General features: G+C 39.4%; 1 protein-coding gene and 1 long non-coding RNA gene across 4 annotated transcripts in view; both read right to left on the bottom strand.

Annotated features, from left to right (window-relative positions):
• Positions 1–3791, bottom strand: part of LOC113681204 (uncharacterized) — a 5512-nt gene extending 1721 nt beyond the window's left edge. The window contains exons 1-2 of one of the 3 annotated variants that reach the window (XR_016186254.1): positions 3560–3791; positions 96–430 (exon numbers count right to left, since the gene is read on the bottom strand). This is a non-coding gene — a long non-coding RNA (uncharacterized LOC113681204). The remainder of the gene's footprint in view (positions 1–95; positions 431–3559) is intronic. The other 2 variants (XR_003447162.2, XR_016186253.1) reach the window with 2 other exon arrangements.
• Positions 3792–4635: 844 nt separating this feature from the next.
• Positions 4636–14340, bottom strand: LOC113681174 (uncharacterized). Its single transcript, XM_089205226.1, has 12 exons — positions 14097–14340; positions 13115–13945; positions 10200–12263; positions 9339–9412; positions 9161–9235; positions 8512–8613; positions 8125–8223; positions 7294–7392; positions 6538–6636; positions 6355–6435; positions 6181–6258; positions 4636–5347 (listed from the first exon to the last, which is right to left on the bottom strand). Exons 2-12 carry the CDS (start codon positions 13464–13466, stop codon positions 5267–5269), a joined length of 3204 nt encoding a protein of 1067 aa, XP_089061352.1. The 5' UTR covers positions 13467–13945; positions 14097–14340; the 3' UTR covers positions 4636–5266.
• Positions 14341–14413: the final 73 nt, after the last annotated feature.

Here is a 14413-nt window from a genome sequence, read left to right as displayed (position 1 = left end):
CGGGATTAAAATCCGAACTGTTTTTTTCAGTTGCACAATCTGGCCAAGAGGTTTATTCTTGAAGCAGATACTCGGTGAAGACGATGCATGAGTACCTGTGAATTTGAAGATTTGGTTTCTCTTTGGGATATCTAGGATGCAAAGCTCTTCTCTTGCTAGCGTGCGAGAAGGCTCTCATAATCATTTAGTGCAGCAGGACGCGCGTTCCCACGGCCATCCACGGGGAGATTTGAGACAAATTGGGGAGAGTTTTGTTACCAGACCCGTCTCATTCCTATGACTGACTTGTGTTGCTCAAGGTCTAAAACTTCCTCACGGACCAAGAAAAGCTTGGGCCATGAGAGCCTGCATCATATTGTACCTTTCCAACCACGCTGACATCCCACATAATTCCTTGCTGACTGCAACCCTCAATAAACCACTGTTCTTTCTGCAAAAATTTATTGAGAGCTAAGTGGATTTCAAAATTGGGCAGATTACAGCAGTTGATACGTCATAACAATGTTTAATAAAATCTACAGCAAGAAAGTAAAGGAAAAATAAAGAGGTAGAGCCAAAGGGAACAGAGCTTTCTGTCTGTTTTTTATTTCTCCTTAACTGTCCTACCTGTAATCCATAACTCCACCCATGAAAATGTCCCTACCCCTTCCAGCTCGAAGAAAGACTTGGAATTGATGAAGTAACTTTATTATGATGTTTCTTATCAGCTTGCATTTTTGCGCGCCAAAACCGAACCTCTCTGTCATGATCAGTGCGCAAGAACAAGTTCCTCCTATCTTGGATTTTCAATAAGCCTAGGGTGTGGAATACTTAATGACATTACATCTTCATGCCTTTGCAACACATACTGCCCTTAAAAGAAAATAGGTTGTGCAAAGACTGTCCTGCTGTTTCACGCAATGTTCAAAAACTACGTGTAGGTATTCTACGCGCAGATATCATCAGAATACAATATCTTCGTAAACGGTTAAACGAACAGCAGACCTTTTTTGAGTAGTAAGTTGTTACCAAGTAGACCAGAAGAATTCAACACCTTGGAGTGGACACGAGATTAGCAAATTCACTAGCTCAACGGATCTTAATATTCTAACTAACAGATCTTAGATAGACAAATATTGAAAACTTATCATGTCAATAAAAATTTAGCCACTTTAAAGTTCTCCCTTACAATCCTTGGCTGTGAACGGTCAATGCTCTCAGGCAGAGTCAGAAAGATCGAATGACCAGCCAATAAATTGTTCAGCAACCTAGTCACTCATACAGTAATTTATCCCATTAACAAACAGTCAGTGAGTCAGACAGACAGACAAGTGATCAGTCCACCAGTAGGTAATTTAGCAAATCAGTTGGATGCTCATTCAGTCAATCAATCACAAATTCAGCCAGTCAGCCATCTGGCCTTAGGGTCAGTTGGGCAGTCACTGAATCAGTCAGTCACTCAATCATTCAGCAAGTCAGTCCACCAGTTGATTTTGTCAAAAGGTCACTTGCTCAGTCAGTCAATTAATCACACACGTCATCAGTCAACCATCTGGCCATAAGGTCAGATAAACAATCACTGAGTCAGACAATCACTCTTTCAGTCAGCCAGTTACTCCACTTGTTAGTCCATTTGCCAGACAGTCATTCAGCCATCCAATCAGTGTGTCTATCACTCACTCAGTCAGCTACAGTATAGTCAATCATGTAATCACCCAGTCAGGCCACTAGTTCTTCAACTGGTTAGTTATTCACACAGTCTATCAGTTGGTCCACTTAACTGTCAATCCATACATCAGTCCATTAGTCACCAGCTATTCAGGCAGTTATTCTATCAGTCAGTCAGTCACAATGTAAGTCAGCCTGTCAGTCACTTATTTAACTTGTGAAAGTCAGTTCAACAGTCTTACTGATTGACTGACTGACTAAATGACTGACAGACTGACCTGTTGACTGATTGAGAGACTGCATGTGTGATGGAAAGATAATTTCAGTATCACTGACTTGATCAGTCAGTAACTTAAGCCATAGCTTACATACACATAATGTATTTCATCATTGGTCAGCCCCTGATTTAGTCTGCTAGTGATCTGCACAAGTCACACAGTCAGGTGGGTCACTTAGTCTGACAGTCAGTTACTCACCACCATGTCAGTTGGCTACCCAATTCACTATTCTGTCAATTGGTGAAATTCTTTTTCCATCACACATTCAGTCCCTCAATCAGTCAACAGGTCAGTCTGTCAGTCATTTAGTCCCTCAGTCAATCAGTCAGCAAGTTAGTTACACATCCAGTCACTCAGCTGACTAGTCAGATAGTAAGCATCTTAGGCAGTGAGTGCATCAGTCAATCAGTCAGTCTACCAGGAATTCAAGAAACCTAGTTAACCAGTCAATGAGCTTCCAAACCTTGAAAATCTGGAGCTCGGGCCAACATTTACAAGTAATCATATGTAATTTATGAACTGCAGCATTTGAAAATTTTAGAAATCTTCAAATTTTCAAAAGATTTCTCTTACAGCAAATCTATATTTTGTTTATCCCTGAACCTACACATAACTGGATCAACATTTTCCCCTTAAATTTATCACTAACTCTGACAAGTATTTTATAACAGTTTTCTTGCCTGTATTATTTTGTACTATCTTCCAATACCTGTGAGAATGAATTTCCTTCCCTTGGTACAATGCATTCTTTATTCCACCAACAGAAGAAGGAAAGAGAAATTTTACTTTGTTGAAATAACTGCCATTGCCATTGAGGATGCAGAGTCACATCATCAATCATATCACCCAGATGGCTCCATGTGCATGTTCATTAGAAAACATTATAAGAAATCTCTGCATATGGGATGCACATAATTGCACAAGTCCACCTATGAGTCAGTCCACTAGATATCAAAAGGTCAGTCAATCTGTCACTTACTCAGGCTGTCACTCAATTTGCCAGACATTCAGTTGGACATTCAGCAATTGAATCATTTCATCAGTCATTTGATTTTTGGCAGTCAGTTGGTGAGTCTGATGGTCCATTTCAAAATTTGTCAGGCAGTAATTCATTCAGCCACATAATTCACTTTTCATTCCATTGGTCATTCATTCAATTAGTCAGTTGGTTGGGCAGTCAGTATATCAGACTGTTAGGCAGGTAGTCTACGATCACTAGGTCATGCACAAAGTCACATAGTCAGTTAGTTGATCAGCTAGTTTTGTAAAAGCATTTCAGTAATTCAGTCAATTCATCGGTCAGAGTCCATCAAGCAGTCAAACATAGATAGCCAGTCAGTGTGAGCTAGCCACTTGGGAGAATTCTCAGAGGTTTGCATAATTTTCTTGAATTCTTTCTACTCTCCGTGTACATAGATGAGGCTATGCGAACATGGAAAAAGTCCTTAATAGCTTGTTAAATAATTTGCAGAGCTGTTTGGATAAAAACAAGAATTCAGAAACAAGGCACTTCAAAAAGGCGAAATAATGATTTTAACAGGTTAAAAGTTACTCTTTCAATAATTCCAGAAGAGCAGACATAGTAAAAGTATAAAGCTGTCTTCATAACAAGAAGTTTCAGAGTTTTCCCTTACCTTTGGTATCAATGATGTGTGTTCACTGACTGCTGAGACATTGAAAACGTGGTCTGGTTTTTGTGACGATTTTCGTCCATTGTAGCATTCAAATATCAAAAAAGGAGGGTCAGCATCTTATAAAATAATAATGAGATCCCCGTTTCCGTCCTGAGGTTGGTAACAAGCCAAACGAGAAAACTCTATCAAACCACACACTTCATCCGCCATCTTGGGATAGTTTTCGTTCCCAATTTCCCCCCGGTCAACACGCGAATTTTTGTTACGCGCGATGAAAACGCGGAAACTTTGCAGAAACACGCGGTCAACTCAGTGTTAGATTTCTCGCCACCCGCAAACCTTCCTATTTCATGCGTCAAAGTAATTCTTCAGCGATCCAGCCGGAAATGAAGTCCTTTGGCGCCAATCGTCGGAAGATGGGGGGGGGGGGGGGGGGAAACACGTGCAGGAAGACATTTTAATCAAGCGGAAAAAAGACGTTGTTTTGGTTCAAGAAGTCATTTAAGGGTCAATTCGTGGGATACGCGATGTCCCACTAATTGGCGGACTTCTGGTCTGCAGGTTCGGAGTCGAGCCCTAGCCATTTCATTGTGTGTGTTCTTGGACAAGACAACCTTCCTCTAACAGTGCCTCTAACCACCCACCCAAGAGTATGAATGGGTACCCGTGACCAGTCAGGGAAACAAAATGCTGGCGGAGAGGGGGAGGGGGGGGGGGGGAAATGGAATGGGGTAGCCTTCGGTGGACTATTATCCTATCCAGGGAGAGTAGCAATACCTTAATTCGCTTAACGCAACGGAACTTACAATTTATGCTCTGGCTGTGTGGGTGTCTAAGCACGAACAGATCTCATTTATTCACAAGAAGCCCAAGCTCCAGCTGTGAGATGGTTGTCTTCGGTAATAGAGTCGTAAACCTGTCTGTGATTTATTCAACCAAATAAAGAAACAGAGGGAAAAAGTTCCAACGGGAAACGATATAGCTCAATCGAGAATTACTCTCGCTGCAATCAACTGAGCACAAAATAATACTAATACTAATGATAGCAGTAATAACATCACCAATAATAAGCTGTATCAATTTTAAAATCATTTTAATTACCGTTTTCCCCATTTTCTAGTACAAAATATTTGTGAAAACCTTACACAATTACAAACCTACATAAAATCGTCATGCAGTTATTACGTATTTGTGGCCAACAACTAAAAATCCCAAAGAATTTTAAATCTATCCGATACAAAAGTGTGAATTTTAGCACACCAGTTATGAAAGTAACAGATAACTACAACTATCTTACAAATTGGTATTAAGTCTATAAAAATACGTCAAACAAACTCCAACAACATTAAAAATTCCTTAAAAAGCGCCACCAGCTTCTTAAAAAATTGCATACAAATATTTGCTACGCTGAATTGACAGCAGATATCCCTTTGATGCAATTCGCATCTTTGTTCGAGATGTAAGGACCCACACCTTTACAAATATATATAACCAATGGTACGATGAAAATTAAACGAAGAATGTATATATTATATATATTTATCATATAAATAGACCTAATTGACTCCAAAACTTTTGAAATTGAGAACATTTCTCCCAGATCTGGAAGCGAAAAAGTTGAAATTAAACTTAAAAACGTAACATACGAAGGAGTTTTGATTCCGACAACATGTGTCCAGCCATGCGGCGAACGGCTCTTACGCGAATTTACTGGATGGGACAAACTGATTTCTTTTTGCGCAGGTCTGGACGGCTCCTGGCTCGGGAGAGCTCTTTCATCGATGACGCCTAAAAAATAACGTAGAACACGGTACAAGAGTGTCTAGTTAGTAGTGCATCGAATAAGAAACGAACCTCAGAAAACTTTAGGCTGTCCGAAGGGGAAAAGATAAGGAAGCTGACTCGCAGTAAAGAAATGCGATATAGTAAAAATTTCCGAGTATTTATCAGCGACAAATGCTCAGAAAAACGTATAAAACTAAGAACCACTCAGGATCGAGCCATGTATACCGAAAATAATTATGGTGGTCCCATCTGTTTATTGCATTTTTCCCATGTCCCTCACGTGGCACTATCGACTGTGCCATGTTTGAATCTGAATCACTCGTCTCTCTTCTATTTTATGTCAAAGTGTAAGGTATTCAAGGCACTGTCAAACGTGGCAGATTTTCGTGTGCCATGTCCTTAAATTTTGTTACTACTGGAGACTTCAATATGTTTGCTGCCCTCAAGGGATGGGAGACGTAACACAACAAGCAAGTTTTCACCGCTTGTCTTGCAACGACATCCACTGGTGTACATGCATGAAACATCTCAGTGGAAGTTTTAACGAAGAGCGACGCTGGAAGGCGCGATAGAGACAAGACTAAGTGATACATTAACTTATACCCTATTGACACCAAAACTTAAACATATTTGTTTATGTTCGTGTTTCGGTTTAATTTTTTTTTCTTCATAGAAGCTGCTTAAACCATTGTTTGTCAACTTCAGATACAACCTATTGAAAATACAAGTCAGCAATTACTTGAATCCTATGAAAAATTCAGTTTTTCAGTTCTGTTTCTGATTTTCATTCAGTTAAACACGGTTTACCTAAACATGCTTTGCCGGCTTAGACTGACCTTGGACAAGTTTGGTAAAGATGCTGCGGAACGGATCTTCTGCTTTCGTATCAGACTGTCCATTTCTCTACGGGTTCTCTGCAACGCCATTGAAAGGAACCATATCAGTCCCAAGAACATTATTAGATATTACCTAAGTTATGAAAAATTCCGTCAACAGTGCAACAGACTTACTTTATCGCCAGTAGACTGCAACAAAGTTACAATATCATCATGACGGTACCAATAGGCAAGTTCAATCGCAGATTCTCCTTCCTGGACAAGTCAAACCAGTAACCAAAAGAGAATGACAGTTATTTACCTGAATAGATACTTAAAACTATTCTCGAGCTAAGTTTAAAAACCGCAAACTTTTACCTTCGTAAGAAGCGAAACATTCGCACCAAAGAGCAAGAGAACCTCTACTATTCTTCTTTTTCCTCTCATGGCGGCATAATGAAGAGGGGTTCTTTTTTCCTGAGGGAAGCACAAAGCGAGTCACCAAAGAGAATACGGAAAGATGTAGAACACTTGTTCTATGTGTGGGACGGAAAAAAAAATGTAATTCCTCTCCACTGGATGCAAACCCAAGATTTCATTGTTCTATACCTAACTTCTTTTGTACCGTTGGCAGGGGTGGAAGTACATGTACCTTACGAGTTGGACAGGGGTTCGGATGCCGTGGGAAAGAAATCAATTTCAACTCCGAATTTCCGTCGGGATTATGTCTACGACCTTTCGAGCCCTTTATACGACTCTCGCATTCAAGTCATATGTTGTAGCGCAACACTGTTAGAAAAGAGCAGTGAAGGGTAGAGTCCAGCTGTACACAAAAATAAGGGAAGTTTCATGACGGGGAAATCCTCAGTGCTGCAAACGGTTTCCACTCGATATAAATGTCCCTTTAGTCAAGGTGATAGACACAAAGGTTGTCGTCAAAGTCCACGTCCAAATAATTCTTCTTCAAGAGAAAATCTCCACCGTTGCAATACAAAAAGCCCCAGAACGTAGGCTTGTTCGTTGAAAGTCTGCTAAAGTCCACAGACATGCAACAAGGAAAGGAGGAATTCAAAGCAACAGAAACGTGTAAAAAAGGGAAATTTTACCATGCGTAATTTGAAATAAATCACGCACCTCATCAGCCAGATTGACGTTAGCTCCACCAGGGATGAGACGATGAACAATAGCATGTTGACCACTGATGGTAGCCTCGTGCAGAGCAGTCTTGCCAAACTATGAAGAAACGGGAATGGTGTTGCCTTTTGAACACCACTTTCTTCCTATTCATTTTAACTTTGCCATTAAAGAATAAATAGATACACAATCAAACAAACCAAACCAAACCAAAAACAAAGACAAAAAGAAAAAAACTCCTCGATCGAGCGCATTTTTTCACAATCCTCGCAGACACTTACCCTGGCGCTTTGTTAGGTTCGTTGATCTTACATGTAAATATAATTTGTAAGAACAGACAACCGATTGCTCTACGTTACAAAACAGAGCGATGAGACACACCGACTCGAAGAATAACAAATTGAAAGCAGAACAATTAAATAAGGAAGGTGGGAACTTATTGAAGTAGGACATCGGTGCAAGACTCTTAGCCTGTGGTGCAAGGGCAGTTTTGGCGAAAATGCGCAGACTATTTCCTTAAGAAAAGTTTGGCCGCCGTCTTTGATTTTAAAAGCGGAGGAGGGTGAGGTAAATAAGGGCATACGTAATCGGGGAGTGGAGGCAGGTAAACATCCATTGCAAATCTTGTTACTTTTCACAACGTCAAGACAATAATAAACTTAACAAACTAACCACAAGTTAACATTCTCTAATAGTACTCTTGTTGATCACTGAATTACTTCAAAAAATATTTAAAATTTTGCAGTAAAACCATTGGGCAGGGCCCTATGGTATGTATTTATCTGAGAAGAAAAAATTTTCAAGTTCAGAACTTGCGACGTAGAAACTTACCCCGTCCTGTAAATTAGGATCAGCGTCATCACTAAGCAAGGCCTCTACAATTCCAAGATGTCCTTCCCAGCTGGCAACCATCATTGCTGACTGACCAAACTTTAAACAGAGAAAGATTGTTAACAGTTAAGTTTCATAGTAAGAATACTTAAGCAGCCTTGCGTTAAGCCACTATGAAACAAAGGTCTCGCATTCGTCAAAAAAAATTCGCGCCAAGGCTTTCAAACGATCGGGATGCAAAACTGCAACTTTGAGTTTAACTTTTTCCTCTGTTCTGAATAGTCATGGTCGTGTTACACACGGAAGGAAAGCGTTTTATTTACTGAACTCATTAAAGCAAAAAAGGACTAAACACAAGATTTGAAGCTACATGGATATAAACTGCACCTCATTTTGATAATTCACATCAACTCCTTCATCAATGGTTCTCTTCACCTCATCCTCATCCCCCGCTTTAGCAGCAACCATGAGATCTTTACAAAGTTCTATCTACAATAAAAAACAATCCCAGCAGGTAACCAACTCCTGGCCTTAAAAAGTCATAAGAACCTGTGTATCACTATAGCCTTTGTTAATTTTATAGAAATTTTGCAGGAGAGGGGTAGGGGGTAGGGGGAAGGGGATAGGGGGTAGGGGGTAGGGGGTAGGGGATAGGGGGTAAGGGGGAAGGGGGAAGGGGGTAGGGGGTAGGGGGTAGGGGGTAGGGGGTAAGGGGGAAGGGGGTAAGGGGGAAGGGGGTAGGGGGAGGGGGTAGGGGGTAGGGGGTAGGGGTTAAATAGTATCAATGCAACTTCACCTTTAACCCTTTAACTCCTATGAGTGACCAAGACAGAATTTCTCCTTACAGTAACAATACAACATCAGCCAGATAAGTGATGAGAATGAAGAAAAACTTTAATTTAGGGATAATTAGTTGATCCAATACTAAATTCTCTGAACCAACACTATAAGAAGTGTATGGTTGACAGTAAAGAGAATGAAAAATTTGATCTGGGAGTTAAAGGGTAAAAGCAAAAAATAAAATTTTGATATTAACCTGTTTTTCTATTTCTTTGTCCTCAGCCCCTTTTATACTCATCTGTAATTCTTCTCTACTGAGAAACATTTCTTTCTGCAAATAAAACCACATTAAATTAACAACAAGTATGCTTCAGCAAAAACATGCATTATCCATGATTGATACAATTCAGCTCTTACTGGAAAAACACACTTACCTCTTTGTATATTGAACTTACACTTGCAGCTGACAGGAGAGGACTCTTATGAACACGATCTGAACTATATGTGTCTAAAAAACAAATGAGACATTTTTAAGGTTATAACTAAACAAAACTTTGAGATTTCATTCCACTATGTATAAGTATTACTGACATTAGTCTCCACATCTCTTAGAATTGTCTCCTGAAGCATTGAATGTACATTGTACAATACAGATACACATGTACTTTGTTTCTATGCACAACATAATAAATTGAACTGTTAACTCTTTCACTCCCAGATAAAATTTGTAATTCTCTTTACTGTCAACCATACAATTCTAACAATGTCCTAGTTCAGAGAATTTAGTATTGGATCAACAAATTATTCCCAAATTGATATTTATCTTTACTCTCATCACTTATCTGGTTAATCTTGTATTGATATTGTTAGGAGAAATTCTGTCTTGGTCAGTCATGGGAGTTAAAGGGTTAACTGTTCAACTTGTAACCATACATGTACCTTTAAACATAGTAATAAAAAATAAAATCATACTGCAACATGCAGATTATATACATTGTTTAATGGAATCAATGTCAGTATCTGAGCAAATGTACACCCACCCCTCCCCTAACCCAAAATTAACCCTAGCTTTTTGTCAGTTGACTGTTATTGGGTTAGGGTAGGGGAGGGGTAGGTGTGTAGTTGCCCAGATACTGACATTGATTCATGTTACAGTAAGTGTCAGGGCTACAAATTGATCACAGCAAAACAGTACAAGAATGATACAGGTATATATTGTATCATCAGAGTCATCTTTTGCAAACCACAATCTACCATACTGTATATCTATATTAAAACATAATGAATGAAAATACCTATGCTGATAGAATCATCATTTGATTTTCCATCCAACTTTCTTAAAGTCTTTTTGTATTCTGGTGGAGGAACATAAGGAGGGGGCAAGACTGCAAATCTTCCACTAGCATCGTCTCTGTATTCATGATCAGTAAAGACACTGTCATCATAATCTGACAACACTTCACTCTCTGCCTTCAGGGTTGAAAACTGTTGTGATTGTCCATTTGAGTTTTTAGGACTATAATCATTATATTGATTATATTCTTGGGAGCTATGATCTGTAGGCCTGTAGAAACCAGCACTGGTCATGCCAGTTGTTTTGGGAAACTCCCTTAAATTGTTTGAGTTTCTCGGGGAATCTTCCCTGTCATGATGGACCATGACTACAGATAGCTTCTGCCTTGGTTGATCAACAAGTGCAGTTTTCACCATCACCAGCTTGCCACTTACAGGGGTGGCATCCCTGAAACTTTCTGGAGGGGAGTATATTGGAGTGTGAGCTCTTCCATTTGTTGTCCTTGCAGAGTAAATTCTTGGAGTCACAGCCACTTGCTGGGGTTTCATATTATCAAGATAGTAATCTTCAACAGGATGAAACTGCTGTGTGTCTTCAGGTTCTGGTTCAGGTACCATTTCTCTGTATAAGGAGTCCTCCAAAGCTGTATCCTCATACCAAGAGGAACCAGGCTCTGGTTGCCTTGGAATCCCCTGATTATCCTTTGTCATCACTCTCTTATCATCAAAATCTGATTGGCTCATATTTAAGGATGGCAGGGCTTCTGTCTTATATATTTCACCATTCAGAGAACTCATATGTTTCTGATGAGAATTGGCATTTCTATTCCTCCTACTGATTTGGAATGTTGCTGTTGAAGTGAATGTTCTGGTGTTTCCTGATTTGGAAGTTGTTATTTCTGATGGAATCAACTTTGATTTTGTTGATATAGGGCCATTTTCCACAACTGCTGTTCCAATGTGTGATTTTTTGGGTGGACTTTGAGAGTACCAGCCTCTCTCCCCATCAACACAACTGTCTTCAAATGAAAAGTCTAAAACAGATGTTCTCTTTTTATTGCTCTCAACTCTTTCATTGTCTGACCACTTCTGGCCAGTTTTATTTTCCAAGGAAGTGTTATGTGACCAACCTCTGTGACTGTCACCAGTGGTGTTGCCTTGACTTGTGTGGTAAAGCTCATCAGGAATGCTCCAGGACTGCAGCTCTTTGCTCTGCTTGACCTCTGGTACAATCAAACTTTCAATTGCTGGAACCCATTCTCTATCTTCTTGCCACTGATGCTGACCCCTGTGACCTGGAGATGACTTTGGGGGCATCGATTCTGTCATTTCTGAGGTTTCTTTTACAATAATCTGATCCTGTTCTTTACCAGATACAGCTTTGCTTCTCATTGGTGAATCTTCCACATCCACAGCAGCCTGGACATTGTGGTCAATATACATTATCTTTGGCCGCACAACCCTGATGGGCAAGTCTGTTTTGTCTTCAGGAGAGGCAGTATCAATGTAACCCATGTTTGTTTGTACAACTTTTGCATTTCCTCTTTCTGGTGACACAACTGATTGTGAAAAATCTTGGTTACTCAAATTACTCTGATTTTGTTCCTGTCTACCATTATAACATCCATTCTTTGTTTCACTTGTAGCTTTATAGTGATGCAAAACCTCCCGACCTTCACCATCTTGAACAAAGTCACTTTGCAAAGACTCATTCATGGATGTAAAGCTGGTAAGGGAAAGGTCATCACCAAAACCATTTCTCTTCGTCTTCCTTCCAAAGTAAATCCCAATTATACTTAATTGCTGCATAGTGAGACAGACATCATTTCTTCCAAGAGAGGAATGGACATGTTTACGTGCACACTCAGGCACTAACATGTAAACCAGAAGGTCTGATGCACCAAAGGAAACTCCCATGTATATAATTGTTTCCCAATCAGGGTCACCTTGGGCAATCTCAGGGATGTGGAAAAGTCTTTTGATCTTCTGCAATATTGTCTTCTTGTTCTCAGAGAACCATGTAAAATGGTTTCTGATCCTTATCCATAATGGAAAGTAGCCACACTCTGGAAAAAAAATATAAGAGAAAAAAGAGCAGAAGATAATAATTAATTCCTAATAATTTTTCAAATATCACTTTAAGTGATTCTTACAATAATTACAATAAAAGTAACAATAATATTTATCCTCCTCAAAATATGCAAATTACATTCATAACCATTACAAGAATATTCAAACTTAGAATATACCAGCAAAACATTAATACTATTAGCATTTAACATTAACAACAGTATCTAAATTTTAAAAAATTATCCCGAATTTTTGAACTACAATTTTCGTTCTTCTTGAATTTTTCAAAGGTGTTTTCTCCATTGCAAGCAAAGGACTTAGGCTGAAGATTTAATTTATACCAGCAAAACATTAATATTATTAGCATTTAACATTAACAACAGTATCTAAATTTTAAAAAAATTATCCCGCATTTTAGAACTAAAATTTCCTTTCTTCCTGAATTTCTAAGAGGCGTTTTCCCTATTGCAAGCAAAGAACTTAGGCTGAAGAATCTAATTAAACTTCAAGAACTCCATCGTGAGGGAATTTAATTTATTTATATACTGTCATCACTACGAGCATTAGGTGTACGTGGAAAATGCAAATAATGTAAACATCTTCTCACATTCTCGTGTTTATTTACGCCTGTCTTAGTGGTTTTTTCAATGATCGTAGTATTTGAATAATTTGTCATGTCATCTTCAAGGAATCCAAGAAAAAATTCTACAAGAGAGAATCAGTGACTCTAAGCTTTTTTAGTACACAATAAGAGCAAGATAAAACCATTTGCATAATGCTGGACGAATATCCTGATAACGCATGGGTCAAACTATAAACAAGAGATGAAAAACGGACGATGACGTACCTTGAAAAACTCGTGGATGCACCGGGTTGTTGCGACTTTCCCACTCACTGACTACTTGGAGGAGATCGTGACAATTTATCTTCTTCAAGAGGCGCTGCACAACTCGCAAATTATCTTTTCCGTAATACAGATTAAGAACCGCGATTAGAGCTTCGCCGTCCGTGAGAGTTCTCAGCGTGTCACTTCGAATAGCATTGCGGAGAAGTAAGACGATGTGATCTACTTCGTCCAACCTTAAGTTTCGGGCCACAAAATCTTTAATTTCTTGAAGAGGTTGGAAAACTAATGCTGAAAGTCGCTGCCTGTCATACTGAAGCTCTTTGATATTGATTCTTAGGTCCTCCGTAGCCATATCAACGCTATGAAAACTTGAAGCAAGCTATGAGGTTGAGCCCACTCCGAGAGCTGAGCCACTTTCAGTTATAGCTTCTAAACAGAAACATAGTTTGATCCATTAAAAGAATACCAAATCTGTAGCTTAACAGATTCGTAATCTCCTTCGTGGGTACTCAACCTACAATATACCAAAAGTTATGTCCTCCAAGGGTCGTAAAATCTTCCAGATCGCGATGCGCTTAGCAGTTAACCCCGTTTAGCTTTGGATCAGGTAGTCTTTTTTTACCACTGGAATTCACGCCGTTCTTGAGGCTTGCCACAGCCGCCGATGTATCAACCAGATGGTATTGATAACTCACTGTCTATATTGATAACGCACTGTCTGATTGGTTTTTAAAAACTTTCCTTTGATCGATGTCAACAGAAGGTTTCCGTTCGCGCAAAACGGTTTCCTGGGTCATGCAATCCTGATGATTTGCCGATTGGTCTTTGTTGCTGTGCGGCGACGCGTAACCAGCGGAATAATCGGTAGAATAATTGAATAAATTTTCAAAGCGTGAAAAGCACAATTAGCCAAACAAATAAGCTCTGGTAACTAAAACAACAAAACAGCCAGTGAGAATTCGCGATAAAGAGCTTTCCTGACCTCGCTTTCCTCTTGAAGTTGACACAGTTTGACACTGTTGAAAGGCAAGACAATCCAACAAGAAGCCAGCCAAATCCCACCAAAAGCGTATTTCTTCGGATTAAATAGCCAGTCTTCTTTCGCAGATTTAAGAAAACAGAATTAGGATTTCTTCGTGGCGATTAAATCGCACAAAAGCGCTGAAAAATAAAGGAAAGTTTTCGTATTTCTTGCCTCATAATTCGCCTCATATGACAAAATATTTAAAGCGCCTAACGGTGGAGAGACATTGGACACTAGACCTTAGTCCCCATGATATCGCTTTGGTGCTCTCTATT

Source organism: Pocillopora damicornis, chromosome 4, assembly GCF_964200805.1.
Source record: "Pocillopora damicornis chromosome 4, jaPocDami1.2, whole genome shotgun sequence".
Taxonomy (NCBI): Eukaryota; Metazoa; Cnidaria; class Anthozoa; order Scleractinia; family Pocilloporidae; genus Pocillopora; species Pocillopora damicornis.
Note: the sequence above shows the minus strand (reverse complement) of the source record. Positions and strands in the feature narration are given on the sequence as shown.